The 18,623-nt window shown below is 46.0% G+C and overlaps 1 protein-coding gene across 2 annotated transcripts in view; it reads right to left on the bottom strand.

Moving 5' to 3' along the window:
- Positions 1-4,188: 4,188 nt before the first annotated feature.
- The window catches only part of ME3 (malic enzyme 3), a 114,127-nt gene continuing 99,692 nt past the window's right edge, over positions 4,189-18,623 (bottom strand). For both annotated transcript variants that reach the window (XM_085216414.1, XM_085216413.1), the window contains 8 exons: positions 18,308-18,417; positions 9,071-9,168; positions 8,312-8,425; positions 7,616-7,721; positions 6,939-7,081; positions 5,861-6,034; positions 5,190-5,288; positions 4,189-4,461 (listed from right to left, as the gene is read on the bottom strand). In XM_085216414.1, coding sequence (XP_085072540.1) covers positions 4,300-4,461; positions 5,190-5,288; positions 5,861-6,034; positions 6,939-7,081; positions 7,616-7,721; positions 8,312-8,425; positions 9,071-9,168; positions 18,308-18,417 — 1,006 coding nt within the window. In that variant the 3' untranslated portion in view covers positions 4,189-4,299. The remainder of the gene's footprint in view (positions 4,462-5,189; positions 5,289-5,860; positions 6,035-6,938; positions 7,082-7,615; positions 7,722-8,311; positions 8,426-9,070; positions 9,169-18,307; positions 18,418-18,623) is intronic.

The raw sequence follows: 18,623 nt of genomic DNA, 5'->3' as shown, positions 1-18,623 counted from the left end.
ATCCGCCTGCCACCATTTCTCATCAGCAGGTAACTAACATGGAATCTTTTTTAGCATAGTAACGCTTCAGAGTACAACTAGGCTTTAAGGATTAGCCATAATTGCTTCTGTGCACTCAAATAATTGAATATAAATCAATTACCACCATTTTAGGTATTTTAACAGCCAAGCCTGCTCTACAAAGAAAAACCTTTCTTTCCTGTCTAATAGCCAGACCTTCAGCTTCTTTGTTTATCCTCCTATCTGGGACAAGTGATTCAAAGTCAGTCATTAATTAGTGATTTTATCAAGATTTTCCTCTCAGGACTTAAAGGTCAGCACACCCTTGAAGTGCTAGCAAAGCAAATGATTTACACATGAAGTCAAGGCTTGTGAGGAAGAAGCCTCATAAAATGACTTTAAGAACAGAGGTTTAATTTGGGGCGACAGCTTAGGAACATGCCAAGCACCAGCGTGATGGCTAGGTAGCTTGAATTTCATCTTAAAAGACTTCAATCCACATTTCTTTAAAGGTTAGATTAGCCCCACGGACATAGAGCCAGCTGACAAACACCAGGCACAAGGTTAAAGTAAAAGGAGCACCAAAGGAGCATGACTCTGACCTTGATGTAATTTATTTGTGCTGCATTGTTCAGGGACCCTTTGCTTGGTTGAGTGGTGGGCTGGCTCCTGGGTGCTGGGGAGCAGCTGCTGCTGGCTGCAAGCTGCGTGCTGGCTTGGCTGATGGATGGCCACTGTACTGGAAGCAAGAGTATGTCATCTTATGGGGCAAACTACTTGACTAATCCAGGCCAGTGGATGCAATGTTGTTAAGCAGGAGTGAGAGAACAAAGAGAACTAAAGGGTTTTTCCTGGCAGTGGTCCTTTGGATAGCAATCAATTGCTAGGCTTAGCATCACGTTAGGATGCTGCAGCAATCCTTGAAATAGTTATCAACATTGCCACATTATTTTGTGCCATTTTTATCACTGGTTTCAAGTCAGAGCATTATTTTTCAAAGAAAGAGAAAAGGAAGAACTGAGGGATCGAGGATTTGTTCTGTTGCTGTTAGAAAAAAGGGGAACAGAGAAATCCAAAGCGATCTGCTACAAATATCCTTGCATTAGATTAGAGCACAGAACACAAACAGCCAGTAGCTTCAAGTCCCATGGTATTCAGCTTGTGTTTTTCTCTGACTGATCGGATCTGCTGTACTGGTTAATGCATCCCATGGAGCAGCCACGCAGCAAGTTCAGATTTTGAAGGAGAGTCACTCTACAGGAGTTTTTTCTTATCCAGGAAGAAGTGCTCAATGCCACTGCTTAAATTTGAGACAGAATGTGATGTACTGCTACCAGTCCATCTCAATGAGAAAAACACTGCTGTTAGAAGTCCTCTACAGCCCTCAAGTGGCTCCCTGTGAGCCCTGCACACCCAATGATCCACTGCAAACGGTCAAACCAGAGCTATTCACTTTTCTCTTTTGCAGTACTCAGTTGGCCCCATTTTCCACCTGTTACCGTGCCACCATATATTAAAACTGGTTTGTAGCAAACATACACAAATACTGCAGCTTCTGTGGTATCTGCTTCATAAAAGAGACCGTGTCATACAGAGATGCAAAGATGAGAGGGGACTCTATAGCAACACCCCCCTGTTTCTAAGAAGATGCTTAATGACTGAGCCAGGTGCGCCATGGTGCACAGTGGATGGATAACAGAGGACAGGCACAGGGAAGGTTCAGAGCTACTGTCAGGAAAGCTTTTCTGCCCTTAGGACAGACCAGCACTGTGACTGGGTGCCTTCAGAGAGTATGGGGTCCCTGTCCTTGGAGGTTTTGAAGAGCTGATGGACACAACCCTGAGCTCTGCCCTGGTGTAACCCGCTCTGGTCTCAGAACTGATGTTGCTCTGAGCCCTGCTCTTCTCAGACCAGAAGAGGTGGCTCAGTGCAGCTGTAGAGAACCACAAAGCATCCGTGGCTGCCTGCTTTGAGCTTCTGCAGCATTTTAGACCTGCCTGTGCACTGGCTGGAGGGGCAAGAAAGCAATGGCAGCTGATGGGACACATGTCAGGACCTGTGATGGTGCGTCCTCCCCCACCTTATGCCCCCAACTCCCCCTGTGGCCTGGCCTTGCACACAGGGCCATGCACTGAGACACAGCAACAGTACTGATAACGCTCTCACAAAGACAGATCAGCAGCCACAAATCTGCCTCATACTACGGGGCTGAAAGAACTCAGCAGACACCTGTTTCAACAGCTGGGAGCCAACTGAGCATGCACCTAAAAACCAAGCATGACTATGAGTCAGTTACCTTACCTCATAAATAATGAGCAGCCCAGGAAGCTCCTGAGCTGGCTGAGTTGCATGATAGCATTTCCCCATGAGCAGGGATGCCTCTTGAGGTTGCACCTGTGCAGAGATGCTTAAACCTTAATGCCATGATGCCTTGCTGATACAGATCCTCAATAAGTGACTAATTCACTGAGATCACATCTTAGACTGATTGTAAACATTGTCATCTTAGATTGATTGTGCACAGGCATAAACCTGCTGTCACAGCAGGTCCAGAATTACAGAATTACAGAATCACAGAATCGTAGGGTTGGAAGGGACCTCCAGAGATCATTAAGTCCAGAGGGCTGGAGAACCTTTCCTATGAGAAAAGATTGAGGGAACTGGGCTTCTTCAGCCTGGAGAAGGGAAGACCAGGTTGGATGGGCCCTGGCCAACCTGATCTGGTGGGTGGCAACCAGCCCACAGAACGGGGATGGAGCTTTAAGGTTCCTTCCAACCCAAACCATTCCTATGGTTCTTTGATTCTCTGACAGGATGGGGCCTGGCAGGGAAACAGGGAAACAGTGCCTTCTGCCAGCAGGAGACAAAATTGGGTCTGCCTATACTGGCAGTTATGGACTTCTGCTGGACAGAGAAGGGTTTTCTTTTCCATGATCACCCCTCTTCTCGTGGCTCTGGCAGTCAGGCATGTCGCCTCTGGGGACAGGTCTCTGGCCCCTGGGCTCAGACACTTGCTAAGAATTTGGGCAGCTGTAGTGTCCAAATGAGGTGGGATGGCAGGAGGCTCCTTGAGGGGATGGCTTAGGCCTGGAGTTTGGACGGAATCCTTACTGTTCCCTGGGCACCTGAGCCAGCAGATTGCTTCGGGCAGTGATGGAAGATGCTTCAGAGACATCATTTTTTCAAATTAGGCAGGGATTTCCAGGTGAAAGGTGCTCACTGAGCAGCTTCTGCTGCTTCGAAAGATGGGTTAATGCTAAAGCCAGCAAGCTCTACCAGTGGGAAGTTTTCTGCATGGGCAGCCCAACCACTTGTTGCCTTTGCTGACAAGAGAATCCCGTCCTGGCCATGCTCTCACCCAGGGCTGCCTTCTTGCAGAGGCCAAGGACCATGGATTCAGCCACATCTGGCAGAAAAATGCCTCCTCACGGTGTATTTCTGGCTGTGTCATCTTTCCCAAGGACACAGGTTTGGTATACTGCAGCCCCTGGCTGCCTGGCAGGCACTTGGAGGAGCCAGATGGGAAGGGTCCCTCAGACTCTGGGTACACTATGGAGAAGATGGGAGCAGCAGGGGTAGAGGAAGACACTGAGAGAACAAGGAACACAAGAGTTGGCTCCTGGCTGTGCCTGTACACACAGCTGTTGCTGTAACTAGAGAATTGCCTTATCAACCTGCAACTTTTCTCACTGTTACCCATCTGATTCTCTCACCCACTCCACTGCAAGGGAACAGGTGAGCAGCCGTGTGGGTCATTTGCTGGGGTTGACTGACCACAGATGGTGACATCGTTCCTGGCTGACCAAAGTTCTGGAAGATACAGCAGTGCTCTATGAGATTCTTCTTTTTGATAAGAAGTCATTGAGCATCTCTTGTTGAGGAAATGAGCCACATGATTACTTTCTGCCTCTGACCTTCCCTGGAAAATTCTGCTTCCTCTTGTACCTGCCTCTGTACAGACTAAATGTAGTGTTTTCAAATCTGGAGAGGGAACACCGATATTCATGGTGTCTGTGGGGCTTTAAATGATGGCAAAAGCTGCAGTGCAGACTGGAATGGACTGGAAGCATAGCCTCTCTCTCTCATCAGGGTACTGACTTCTCAGTGTGGACTCTATTTTGCCTCCTCTTGATATGCTCCCACAAAGAAAAAGCAGTGCCAAATAATAATAATAATAAAAAAAAGTACTTTGATTCAATTATTTTTATAATTCCTCAAGCCTAATATTCATTTTATATCAGCAGTGATATGGACCATGGGAACCGATGGAAAAAATGAGGAAACAGTTCTCACAACAACTTATACATCTTGTGTCTGCATGGCTGCAGCAGGCCACGTGTAATCATCCATAACGAAGGAATCGTAATCAGGACTATAAACAAGCTGTTTCACAAAGGCTTCTTTGTCTGCTGGCTCAGGGTACCAAGAAGCAAGACCATGCTTGTAGGCCCAGTTAACAATCTGCAAAAAGACAAGCAGCGTGAGCTGATGAAATAACACTGACACATTATGAAGTTGAAACCAACTACTGTTCAGCCCTGGTTGCATCATCCAATTTCATTTTTTTCCCCCTTCAAAATCATATCCCGTTTTGCTTATTATTCTTCTGACTCCCAAGCTGGCTGCACTTCATCCCTTGGGAATGCAAGCTGCTTGCAGCTCCTGTGTTGTGCAATTGAGGAAGGTGAGCAGCCCTTCAGCCACCTCCACTTGTACTCTTAAGCTCCCAAGTTACAATATGCATCTCTCAGTAACTCCTAGCAGGCCAATGTGATTCTCAGTGGGTGTCCCCTGAATGAGAGTTATAAATTTGATGTACACAGAGCATAAATTCCATCATTAGATAACAAGCCTAGATCTGAAAGAATATTTAGGTGCTTAAGTCTCCATCAAATTCAAAAGGAGTTGCCAGAATCTTCTGGCAACTTGATACATGTTTGATGTCAATCCTAAACCTGATTTTTCAAGTGCTGAGAAGTCTCACAGCTCCAAGCAAAAAAGGAGATATTTGAGAACTGTGAGGCATTCAGAATCAAGAACAGATCAAAGCAGTAATTCTGTCTGGAAGAACTCCTGAGAAACATTGATTTAGGCTACAGAATGAGATGGATTAAAGAATACACAAAACAGTAACAATGCCAGGGCTGGTCCTGCCCTCCTTATCACAGTGAAAATAAATGAGCACTTACTTTGACAGCGATTTTGAAAGATACCTCTCTGATGCTGTTCAAGGGGGGATAGAGTCTTCCCTCTGCAAGATTCTGCTCTGTCACCTCAGCAGCAATAGACTAGAAACAAGAGGAAGGCAGTTTATATAGATGGTCTCAAGCATGTGCCACTTTTGCTAGGAATATACAATACATGGTTGAAACCTAAGCAGCAACGTAACCTGCAAAACTATTCAAAATATGTGTGTTTATGCACTTCAGTATAGACTTAAAACTGGAGCCCAGGATGATAGAAATGCTGTGCCTGGACAGGTAATAAACAGAATCACAGACTGATTGAGATTGGAAGAGGGGTCTGTGGAGGCCATCTGCTCCAACCCCTGCTCCAGCAGGGATACCCAGGGCAGAGTGCTCAGGACTGTGTCCCAGTGGCTTTTGGAGATCTTCAAGGAGGAGTCTCCCTGGGTAAAGCTCCTAGAAAGGGGAGCAGCTGTGGTGATGGAATGTAAATAATGTAATGAGGGGAACCTTACTGCCACTCCTGTAGACGCATGATGCAAAGAAGCATGAACTTTTTTTGAGACTAGGAATAACAATGACTTTTTTTCTGATGCTGTGCAATTTCCCCAAGCCAATTTCTCGAATTGCCCCTTATAGCTTTTTTAAAAAGTGGTCATTAGCCCATTGGAAACCTGTGCTGTGATGAGGAAGATGTCATCAGAGATGTGCCGGACTCCACAGGCTATGACTCCCAGCGCCACTCCTGGGAAGACGTAGGCGTTGTTTCCTTGGCCAGGGAAGAAGGTCTGACCATTGGGCAGGGTAACCTTTGAGAATGGACTCCCACTGGCAAATATACCCCGGCCCTGAGCAAAGAGAGAGAAAGAGGCATGAAAATTCAGAAGAGCCATTTTATATTTCTGCTGCTCTCCACGGTGTATACTCAAGAAACTCCAGCAATCAGGTAGACAAATCTCTGGGAAAGCCATCCCCTGCCGTTGATACTTAGGAAGGTCTGGTCCCCAGAGCCACACATGAAGTCATGAACAAGGCCACTGAGCACTGAGCAGGTGTTTGCACTGCCCAACTGCAAGTGCTCTGCAGTTGCTGAGAAGGCGTCTTTCTTCCTATTGCTATCAACCATCTATGGAGCAGAAGGGCTTATGTATGGAGTGAAGATCTGGGGGCTGTGTAACTACCCCAGCCAGCAGCACTGAGACAAAGAAGCAGCAGGTAGCAGTGGGGCATAGGGGAGAATGAGACAAGGCCTTCTCTCTCACCCCAAATCAATTCTTGTGACAGTTCTTCAGTGCTACTGAGCATGAGTTGGCTGACAGAGCTGTTACACAAACAGATAAGGTGGCAAAGTGCAGGGGACAGCAGTCTGAGAGACGAGGGCATCTTGTCATTGTGAGCTTTATAAGCTCACAATGGATAGGCTCACAATGTAATTCAGGCTGGTAGGGACACTAAGGATATCTATAGTCCAAACTCATGGCAGGGTCAGCTGTGAGGTTGGAATAGTTCTCAGGGCTTTATCCAGTCTGGACTTGAAAATCTGCAAGGACACAGACTACATGAGCTCTCTGCCCCCTGCTCCTCCTCCTCACAGTGTGGACAGTTTTTCTTTATGACCAGCTTGAACCTCTCTTTGTTCCCCTTATACCTATTACCACTTGTCCTCCCACCATGCCCCCTACGGTCTCCTTGTTACAGCCATATCAGCAGCATGCCTGGAGCACCCATCCTCCCTGTGCTGAGACCTGGTACCTCAGTGAGGCGATAGCACTGCTCTGCTGTGCACTCTGCTTTACTCGTGGGGTTGCTCAGGGCAAACACGATGGGCCTCTCGTTGAAAGCTGCCATGTCCTTCAAAATCTTCTCAGTGAAAGCTCCTGCAATGGCTGCGACACCTAAAACAACAGCAGCAGAGTGAGCTGGTGCTTTCTGACATCAGAGCATTGGACTGATCCCTCTTGAATGCCTCTTATCACTTAATGAACCATGGGAGAGAGCCGGGATCCATTTCTAGAGATGCAGGTGCAAATGTTGCTTTGTTATGCTCTGAAGAAATTAGAAACCTGCCTCAAACTGAAGCCCCTTTGCTCCTCCAGGTAGGGAGGTGGTGTCAGTGCTTGGGCTCAGTGCTTTGCCTCACAAAGTCCTGCCTGAGCTGCCTGTTGTCCTCATCCTGCCCTGCTTGTCTGGGCCCCAAATTCTGATGCAGTGGCACCTCCATTTGCAGCCCATCTGGGAGGGCTTTAACAGAGAGGAAGACTCCATCCCACGGCTGAAGGGAATGATGTGGAGAATTCAACTATGGGCAAAAGAAACCCAATAAACTCATTGCATTTTGACTCTGAGAACAAAAGGAGGCCCTGGAAGAAAGATAGGAACTCTCCTAAAAATTGAATTGACATGAAAAGGTCATGTTAAGGGAACTCCACCTATAATTGCTGTCGGCTTCACTTTCTGCACAACCTCTTCTAGTGTGTTCACACTGGGATGGTCCTGGGCAAACATTTCTTTCTCATGGTTCAGGTGGCTCCTGCCCTGTGAGGGAAAAGAAGGAATCGAACTTTAGGGTACTGGCAATAGGTAGAAAGATATTGGAGTAACTCACCAGTTCATTTCACCTTCCTGCCCTTCTTCAAACAGGGATGGGGGCAGGTGCCCCAAGGACACAGGTTAGTGGGCATGGTGGTGATGGGTTGATGGTTGGACAAGATGATCTTAGTGGTCTTTTCCAACCTTAATGACTCTATGAGGAGCTAGGGAGGGCAGAGCAGGGCTGGTCCAGGCTGGATCACCAAGCTGTTGTGATGTCCCATATAAGTGACATGCACAAGTTCCAGCGTTACTTGAGATTGATGCCACTGAGACATCATCCTACAACTTCAGGGGTCCATAGCAAAGTGCTGCCTTTGGGACAGCCAGTGCTGCTCATGCTGTTACCATGTTACCATGTTACTCATGTTACCATGAGATCCAGCTCTCTGAGCAGGAACAGCTCTGCTGACACCAGTGAAACAACAGCCTCTGTGCCAGAGCTGAGCAGGGTTCAAGGTGTCTGCCTGCTCTCGCCTCTCTTTAGCTTGCAGGAGGTGCTGAGGAAGTGGAGATAGCTTTGGAGATGAATTTACCTTGACTATCAGTCCCTTGGAGTCCACCATCCATATTTTTTTGATGGCATCTGCTCGTGAAATTCCTTCCTTTTCCATGGCCATGAGGATGAGGTGAGCTATGCCCATTGCAGCCTGGAATACAGTAAATAATCATTTCATTGGGGTATCAGCATCTTATGGGGGAAGATTTTAAACAAAAGATGTATTGGGTCACCCCCCAGCACCGCTTAGAGCAGGAAGAATTTCTGCTCTGTGTACAATGGCACATATTGCCCATGGGCCTGCAAGTGAGAAGCTGTTGAGACCTGAACCAAGTGCACAGTCCAAGCTTTAGGTTTTTCTTCCTCCTCTCACTTTGTGCAAAGCACCAGACAGACACTCTGACTTATGCCCTGGAGGCAATGCAACTGACTGCATAAATTGAGGTCATGTTCTTAAAGTTCTTTAAGTCTAATTCCTTTTGACTATGTCATTCAAGAGGGTCTGGTTTACCTTAAATACAAACCCTGAGGGCTCAAGCCAGCCTCACGTTGCCTCATAAGGGATGTCCTATTGACACATGGGCAGCCTTGGAGCATCCATGCCACTTGAATGCTGACAACTTCTGTGCAGCAGCAAAGTCCACCTGTGGGCCCACTCCTGACCAGTGACAAAGATCCTGCTTCTGTGCTTTGTCTTTGGGAAGCCAAACCTTGTAGGGTGTTTCCTGGTTGACTTTATTTCTCACTTAATATTAATTTAGATGGTATTTAGGAACAAACTCAAGAACATTCTTACCTCTCCAGCTCCCTGGAAGACAAACTTATGGTCAGAGAGCTTGTTCTTTGTGATCCTTAAAGCTGCAAAGAGGCCAGCGACTGCAACAGAAGCAGTGCCTGAAAAGAGAAAACACTGTGTGAGTGTCATCTTAGCAAAGGGATTCCCCATCCTACTGATAGAATCACAGAATGGTTTGAGTTGGGAGGGACCTCAAGGATCATCAAGCTCCAACATCAAGCAGGCAGGGCCACCAACCTCCACATTTAATACTAGTCCAGACTGCCCAGGGCCCCATCCAACCTGGCCCTGAACACCTCCAGGATGATACTGATAGCTGTTATAAACCTTGTGGAAGGAACCGTGCTCTTAAATCTTTGGGTGTTTGGCATTATTTTCTATCTGAGATTCAGCGTCTCTTTGACTCTGAGAAACCAGTATTCTCCTGCCTTGCAGATGTCTTCTGAGAATTAGTATTTCCAAGTAGTAGTGTTCACGTGTAGTGTTAATCTAATGTCCTATCCCGGGTGAAGCACAAGAAGAATTCAAGTAAGGCCCAGGCTAGTGAGACCTCAGGCACTGCTGGTGCCTTTTAGGCTAAGAAACCTGCTTTCACCAGTCTTCCAGTGTCTCCTATGATCCTGGCCATTTAATCAGGTTTTTAATCAGCCAGCAGCCTGGGAGCAAAAGGAGAGCAGCTCAGGAGCAAAGCATGACCGTGAGCAGTGACACCAGCAGATGGTGCTGCTGCATCTGTTGAGATTCGAGAAAATGAGCTCTACCTGCTCCTTTTCTTTAGTGCCACAGCCACAGCTGAAGCAGAAATTTACTGGTATGTCACGGCGGTGGGGAATGATATTCTCTCTCATTATTTCCACGTAAACACAAAACCTAGTGGGAGCACAGTTATTCTGGAGGAGAAGTAATTTCTATTGACATGAGTAATTTTGCATTAAGCTGCACAGAAAATCTAGAAGTTTTTGTCGATACCGTCATCTCACCACAGTTTTGCTTTTAAAGCTCAGATGAGTTCAGTTCTCCAAAAAGGAGTCATAGCTGCTACCTAACAGTGACTCTGCTTTAGCAGAGGTGGCAATGGCCACATCCTTGTAGCAAACGATGGCACCATGGTGTCACACAAGGCACCCAGGTGCAGAATGGCAGCAGCGTTCTCTCTTATTTGTGAGGGCATTGCAAGCATCCATGCCTCAGACATGGACTAATGGACAATGGACTAATCTGGTGGTTTAATGTTACAGTCTGTGGTTTCTTAAACCTCTTTCACTGAAACTTGCTTCAGCACTAAGGATGAGGTCCTTTTGTTAGCTCAGAAAACAATTTATTTCCAGGCTTAGACCAGCTGGGTCCAGTTAAAAAAAAAGGAGATGATGGGGAGGGAACCAGTCACAGAGTGCTCTGCTGCTTCAGTATTAACGATTAACAACTCAGACAACTGAAGGATGTACATGAGGAATTTCCTCTTGCTTTCCCTGCCTCATTAAGCCATGTGTACAGTGACATATTCACCTGGTAAAACGCCATGCCATCTAAGTAGAAAGATTGCAGGAGAAAACAGTGAGCAGCCAAGGAATTGATAGGAACAATAGATAATGGCATAGTTCTTAGATTTTGCTTTTTTTCTGGGTGTCCGTGCTCATTCTCCAGATTTTGGAGGTCTGCCACCAGCAGAAATGCTCAGCTTCTACCGTGCCACTGCTAGAGGTGGGACTCCCTGAAGAAACAGGGCTGGACCCATGCTAAAGTCTCAGAATCGTTTGGATTGGAAGGGACCCTTAAAGATCATATAGTGCAACCCCCTGCAAAGAACAGGGACACCTACAGCTCCATCAGGTGCTCAGAGCCCCATCCAGCCTGACCTTGGTGTCTCCAAGGACGGGGCATCCACCACCTCTCAAGGCAACCTGTGCCAGTGCTTCACTAAGTGCATCCCAGCAGTGTCTGTGCCCCCACTGTTTTCAGAGACAAGATCACCCACTCTGGCAGACTGAACAGCAAAGAAGAGGGGAGAGTTCAGGGCCCCACATTCTCAGCAATACCAAGCTTGAGATATCTATGAGGATGTGAACACACTCATGCATGCTCATACACTATATCCCAGTCTCACTTTGAGAAATCCCCTAATCACTGTGTGGGTGATCAGAGGAAAAGGTCCAAGAGTGGAACAATCAGAATGCAGCAATGTGTCAGGTCAAAGCGTGAGCAGCAACAGATGCCTTTAAAAGAAAGCATTTAAAAGAAAGAAGCATAACTGGAGAAATATTTTGTTTCTCTTGGTTCTGACAAAGGGAAAATTGCTTTCTATTCTGTGATTGCTGAGAAGGGACAAATGGTGTTGGCAAAACCATTTAAAACAGCAGGAAAATGTTGGTGGGACTTCCAGGAAAGGTAGTCTGTGTCAAAGAATCATCAAATGGCTTGGGTTGGAAGGGACCTTTAAGATCATGTAGTTCCAACCCCCTGCTATAGGCAGGGACACCTCCCTCTATACCAGGATGCTCACAGCCCCATCCAGCCTGGCCTTGAGTGCTTCCAGGGAGGAGGCATTCTCTACCTCACTGGGCAACCTGTTCCAGTGTCTCACCACCCTCACAGTAAAGTGTCCTTTTAAAGGTGCTACATGCAGGGATTTGAGAAGCAAGGTGTACAGTGGACACTGTTTCAGCAGTGTGCTTTGCAGAGCAGAGCCTGGTGGGACAGGGTGTGCCTTTGCTTGTCCCTTGTGCATACACTGCAGAGAGACCAACAGCAGGGCTCTCCTCAGCTCTGCTCTTCCTAATCCTCCCTCTCTCTCCCCGCATCATGCTTCCAGTCCATCCACATCTTCTGAACTGCATCTCAGCCCCATTACTCAAGTAACAAAGTTACAGTACCTTGGCCTCAGCTCAATAGTTGTCTTTGATAATTACAATTTCTGAGTATGTAACAATAGAAGCATCTCTATGCAGGCGAGTGCACAGCTGGTTTGCATAAGGGGTTGGCTAATCATAGAATCATTGAATCATTAAGGTTGGAAAAGACCTCTAAGATCATGTAGTCCAACCATCAGCCCATCCCCACCGTGCCCACCAACAGTGTCCCTCAGTGCCACATCTCCACATGTCTTAAAACATCTCCAGGAACTCCACCACCTCCCTGGGCAGCCTGTGCCAGTGCCTTACCACTCTTTCTGAGAAGAAATGTTTCCTAATATCCAAACAATCACAATGCTTCAATTCCAAAAAGACCACAAAGCGAGACGTGGAAAAAACCCCCCCGTCACTACAAGTTGTGGCAAGAGAAAACCAAGTACCCTTCAACACATCAGTCAATCTGTTTTTCAAAGAGATTGAATGCTGCTATTGCAGAAAACTGCTTCCTCAAGTAATTAGCAAGAGCCAGCTTGGCTGGTCTGTATGTGATGTGAGATAGAGAAGGGCACACAGAGGAAAATGCTCACAAAGCATCCAGTCTGTGTGAGGCTCAGTGGGTGATCTGCACTATATCACAGGCCAGCGAGCAGCCCTCGGGAATCTCTCTGGGGACTCCAGACAAACAGGGCCAGCAAAGGAAAGAGCATCTGAAACTGTGGTGCGTTCAGGAAAATGGCTTTCACAGTAGGAATTTATCTCTGACACTCAGGCATGCTGAAAATATTGTAAACATTAGAGAACCACTCTCCTGAGGCTGATTTTCTGCTTGTTCTAGTGTAAGGCAGAACTAGCCCCATAGATGTCAGTGGAGCTGCACTGGAGCAAATCGGAGGGAAAGGATTTGCTCCGCAGCTTAGCAGAGATGGAAAAGGCAGAAGCACCTGGTGATGTTATCCTGCCTCCAGAGCAGGGGCAGCATACAGAAGTGGCACAGGTGCAATGAGAAAAGCGCTGCCAAGTGCTGATGCCAAGGCATCATGTGCTTGGCCTCTGGGCTGAACCCAGGCATTCTAACAGGAGAAGTGATCATAGAATCATAGAATCATTAAGGTTGGAAAAGACCACTAAGGTAATGTAATAGATTCTATGTAGTCAACTATTAACCCATCATCATAACACTAAAGCATATCCCTAAGTGATAGCAGCAAGCAGCCACACTGCTGCCCATTTCTCCTTCTGGCATCCGTCCGGATGGCATTGCAGTGATGGAAAGGATGGCCAAATTCAGCCCTGTCTTCCCATTTTTACCCTTGCCTGCTTGTGTTTCTGCCATTAAAACCATGCCAAGTGTTAGGGCCCAGGCAACAGCAAACACCCATTCAACAGCTCCAGTGAAGGGCAGCCAAGAAAATATATTTAAATTTATGGATGCAGAGGAAGCACAGAGCTTTTCCAAATCCTGGTTCACATGAACATTCAGCTTGTTTTTGGAAAGCAGAGCAGAGATTGTCCAGATGCACTCCAAATGCATAATAAAGTCAAATACAACAAAGCTGAAGCAAAAAGCTGTTGAAGCATTTGCAGCTCAATGCTTCACCCTCGTGTCTGCTGGCTATTGTTATCCTTCTCCCATAGGGTCTCTGTAAGACATTAAGAAAATAAATCTAGAAATGGCATGGAGCAAGTCATTGAGAACAGCAGTGAAATGCAAAGCATCAGTGCTCAGGGAAATAATTCACATCCTCCATGAACAGATCTAGGACACTGTCGACCCACATCTCTGGAGAGGGTAGTAAGGGTGAAAAGTCATAATCCTCAAAATAATGTAACATAAGGGCCAGATCTTTAGGGCCCTGCACTTCAAAGCCCAAGGCACTGAAGTCCATTCCTACCCAGGAGTTTGGACTGTTCTGATCTGGCTTGTTTTGCAGACAATGAGTGATTTGGGATGAGAGATAATGGCCTTAGGATGAGAGGTAACGGTCTTAAGTTGCGCCAGGAGAGATTCGAGTTGGATAGTAGGAAACATTTCTTCTGAGAAAGAATGGTGAGACACTGAAACAGGCAGTCCAGGGAGGTGGTGGAGTCACTGTCTGTGGAGGTGTTCATGACCTGTGGAGATGTGGCACTGAGGGATGTGGTTAGTGGGCATGGTGGTGATGAGCTGATGGTTGTACGAGATTATCTAACTGGTCTTTTCCAACCTTTGTGATTCTATGATTCTATGGTTTTGTTATTCAGACACAAGTCTTGGAGCTGGCTCTTGAATAGTTAATGTAGTAGCAGCAAGGGAAGATACAGGAGCCTCTTCTGCTGCAGAGCACAGCAGGCCCAAAAGGCCTTGGCAATGGTGAGCCCCCAGAGGACTGAGAACATCTTCATGTCTATCTTCAGAGTGGGTGAACCCCCATGGGGGGAGTGTGCTGCTCTGGAGCTGCCTGGCAGGACACAGCCTGCTTTGTTCTGCATCAAAACTTCATCCAATGCTCCCTTTCTATTGTGCTCCCCCCTCCATAGTTTCCTGTGATAATTACTGATGCATTTTCCATGCCAGCTGAAACAACAAAGTAAGATACTGCGACATTTTAATCTGCTGAAATTTGTCTTTGCCTTGCCAAAAACTAGCCCTGCTTCTCAAAACACAAGGAAATGTGCAAAATGGGCCCAAATCTTTGAAGTTGCTCAGATTTGCAGTGTTGGAGTCAGCCTGTTCTCAACCTCAGCTACGGTAGTGAGCAATGTTCCTCCAGGCTGAGGCACTGCTGCCTGAAGGGTCCTGGAAGGTTGATGCTATAGGTGCTTAGTGGGTTAAGAGATATTTGGAGTCATACATTCAAGACCAGGTTAGATGGGCAACCTGATCTAATGCCTGATCTGGTAGTTGGCAACCCTGCTTGCAGCAGAAGGGTTGAAAGTGGATGATCTTTGAGGTCCCTTCCAACCCAAGCCATTCTCTTATTCTGTGTTCCAAAAACAAAGGGGAACCATTGCTTCTACAAATGGGAAAAGATTGAGAAGTTCTCTGGGAAGAAGTCACTACTGTGCACAGCTTATAGATCCCTCTAGTTGTGGAGGGACATTAAGGTTGGAAAAGACCTCTAAAATCATCTGGTCCAACCATCAACCCATGCACACCATGCCCACCAACCATGTCCCTCAGTGCCACATCTCCATGGTTCTTGAACACCTCCAGGGACGGTGACTCCACCACCTGGGCAGCCTGTGCCAATGCCTCACCACTCTGAAAAGAAACTTTTTCTAAAATCTAACTTGAACTTTCCCAGACAGAGTTTATGCTTGCTTGCACTCAGTCAGCCCTGTCCAGAGGAGGGCCATCAACGTGACCATGTTTTATTAAGCTGGAAGAGAGTAAAAGAGGATCCTGGAAGGATGTAGAGAAGGTTGGCTCAGATTCTTCTAGAAATGCACAGCAAAAGGATGAGGAGCAATGAACACAAATTGCACCTAGGGAAACTGCAATTTAGGGGGAAAAAGCATAATGAAGATACATAAACTTTGGATTAGGTAGCTCAAAAATAATGGAATGGAATGGAATGGAATGGAATGGAATGGAATGGAATGGAATAGAATAGAATAGAATAGAATAGAATAGAATAGAATAGAATAGAATAGAATAGAATAGAATAGGAGTAGTTCAGGAATCTCAAATCTCCATCCATGGAGATACTGGAACTCATCAGGCTGAGTGAACCTGACCTAAAGCCAAAGTTGGATCTAACTTTGAGGGGTTGGATTGGATGATGTCTAGAAGTGCAATCTAAATTGAACTGTTAAATGGTTTTATTAACTTTTTGTATGAAGCAGGAAAGCAGAGGATGCCTCAGGGGTACACAGGGCTTGGCACTTCTGTTTTCAGTTGCCTACTTTCTGTTTAGAGCTGGGCACAATTTAGCGGAGCAAAGTTACAAAAGGAGCACAAAGAGCAGGATTCAAGGCAGTCTCATGTCCCTCCAATTTCACACATGCTGCACTGCCTGCCCTGGTACTTCACGGGGAGAAGGGACAATCAATTTTCTCCCACATAGCTGAAATTGAAGCTGTTGTCCCTTGCATGAACCCAGGCAAAGCTGGGAAAGGACTGATGTCATCACCCCACAGAGGAAGGAGTACCTCTTCCTTAATGGGGAGCCCTTGTGTGCAGGCACTGCAGGCCAGCTCCTGCTAGCTCTCAGGCTAATGGCTTTCAGAATGAGAGCAATCACCTCGTCCCTATTTGTGGTACCTGGCAGGTGTCCCAGTCAGCATCAGGCAGGCTTGGGTTGGGTTGAGCTGGGAAGGGTCTGAATCATTTTGACTCTGCTGGGTTACGATAGATTTGGCAATCCGGTCGTTTGTGTGACCCAAAATAAAAAAAATTAGGCTTTAATATTTTAAACTGCTTTCTGTTTGTGTAAGGCCCTGGGACAGCAAGAAGGAGGCCTAAGGGAGATGAAGTGGAGTAATTTATCTTCTCTTCCCACATCTTGCCTCTGTGGGTGGGTGTTGGCACACTATATATTCAGAGTCCCACAAACCAATGGATGAGGACTTCAATTAGTACAGCTCAGGCCTGATTTACTTTGCATTGCTTGTGCCTAAGAGATGTTTTTAAGTCAAAATATACAGTGCCAGCTCAGAAGCTGGGATTATTCAGGCTTCAGGAGGTCTGCTCCTGTCTGACTTGAGCAAAATAAATGCAAGGCTTTGCATAATTCTCATTAATCATTTAAAGCACAGTTTGCATTGAAGTCTCCCACTTTTTTTACTTTTTTTTTTTTTTTCAGTTGACAAGTCATGAAACACCAACATGTTAGAAAAGAGAGAGCCTGAAGGAAAAACAAAGAACAGGAGGGTGTAAGAGACAGAAGGGCACTGGCTGACTTTCTCTTATCAGCTAAGGATACAGAGGGGTATATTAGTGTGGGTGAAACAGACTCATCCCAAATTCAAGTCCATTAATGTCTGACATGACTCCAAGGCAGAGTTAACTGAGCAGATCCAAGTTGTATTACCTTCCTAAAGGTCCCCCAAAACTCATTCCTGACCATGCCTCAGTGTTCCCTTTTCTTTCTGACAGCTCAATAAAAAAGCCTCAAGCAGTGCCTTGCTTCCCCTGACTCCTCGTTTGTCAGCTCAAAGGATCAGAAAGATTTCTTTCCATACCTACTACTGTGAAACCAGTGCCAGCTAGATGCTTTATCTGAGAACACAAGGGGCTTTAGTAAGATGTAAAATCCTACTGTCCCCTCAAGAAACCTACATCCAGCCCCACAGATCTGCCTCATCACCTGGCTTCTTTTAAGTGATGAGTTCCCTTTCACCCACATAGAGAGCAACTAATGCAAAATAAGCTTTTGCACTGTCTGCTTCATATTCTGGGGCTCCTCTGTTCATCTCCTGGAAAGTTTGAGTTCCTGGCACTTCCATTCAAAACTTCCATTCAAAAATGTATGCCCTGTATTCTGTTTTTTCAGTGCTTCTCTGTCCACTGAAAGCCTTTCTGGGTAGCAAGAAAAACTAGCAAATCTGCTTGTACAGGAATATATGCCTCACCTTCTATGAAATGCTTAAACTCTGCTTCTAAACCCTCTTCATGAAAGTGTTTTTGAATGGGAACACACACCCCACCACACCATATTCCCACAATCCAAGTCTCACTCCCAGAAGAACTGGTTATTTCTAGTCACTTGGGAGATGCTGTCTCTGTTGGATGGGCAAACACAACTTCCAGTGGTTTAAAGCAAAGTGAGCACAGGCAGGAATGCCACCAATGAATCACCTGCATGTCTCTGCACACTTCAGCAATTCTGCTGACAGCTGAGCCTCCCCTGGCCTGGGAGAGATGCTGCTTCTAACCCCAGCTGTGATGGTGTCGTTGCTCTTTGGTGCTGATAGAGCAGTGTTAACCACTCTAGGGATGCTCTCAGATTACCCCGGCATTAGCATTAGCATCCACAGTCAGGAAAGAAACTGGTTTTACCTTATCATTTCTGCACGTAATGGGGAGGATAACAATAGAGGAACGTTGCCAGGATCAGCTAATGACCACCTGGAAACTGGAAGGCTTGTGTAACCGCTAGAATGTCAGTATTGTTTTAGATAGATTATAAGAAAATTAATGGGACTCTTGAAGTTATCTTAACAACCTGAAGCACATGATCCATTTTCCCCAGAGAACAACATAGCTGCAGAGAACAACTAAATTATCAAAAGCAATGGAGACTCATTTTTCAACTTAACCAGCTGTGGTTTTGTCTTTTTTTTTTTAATGCTTGTGTGTAAATGCTAAAACTTATCACACATCTGAGTAATGTGTAACAAACACTCCTGTGATCTTCATCACTTTCCTCATAAGAAGGTGAAGTTTGCACTTTTCTACTGTACTCACCCTGAATATCATCATTGAACGTACAGTATCTGTTGCGGTACTTGTTGAGGAGACGAAATGCGTTAGCATTGGCAAAGTCTTCAAACTGGATTAGGCAATTCATACCGTACCTGCAAGATAAGGGGTTATTAAAAATGCATGAAGATATTTCCACAACCTAGAATAATATATACACCTTTTACTGGGATAATGCCACTAGTAGAGACTCAAGCGCTGAGATGAAAGTGTAACAGTAGAAATGTACCATGGTAACATCAAACAGGATCACATCCTTTCCAACTTGCACACACTTAGAAATACAGAATCTCTAACTACT

This window comes from Meleagris gallopavo, chromosome 1 (genome assembly GCF_905368555.1).
Source record: "Meleagris gallopavo chromosome 1, MGAL_WU_HG_1.1, whole genome shotgun sequence".
NCBI lineage: Eukaryota > Metazoa > Chordata > Aves > Galliformes > Phasianidae > Meleagris > Meleagris gallopavo.
This window is presented reverse-complemented; position numbering and strand designations above follow the sequence as displayed.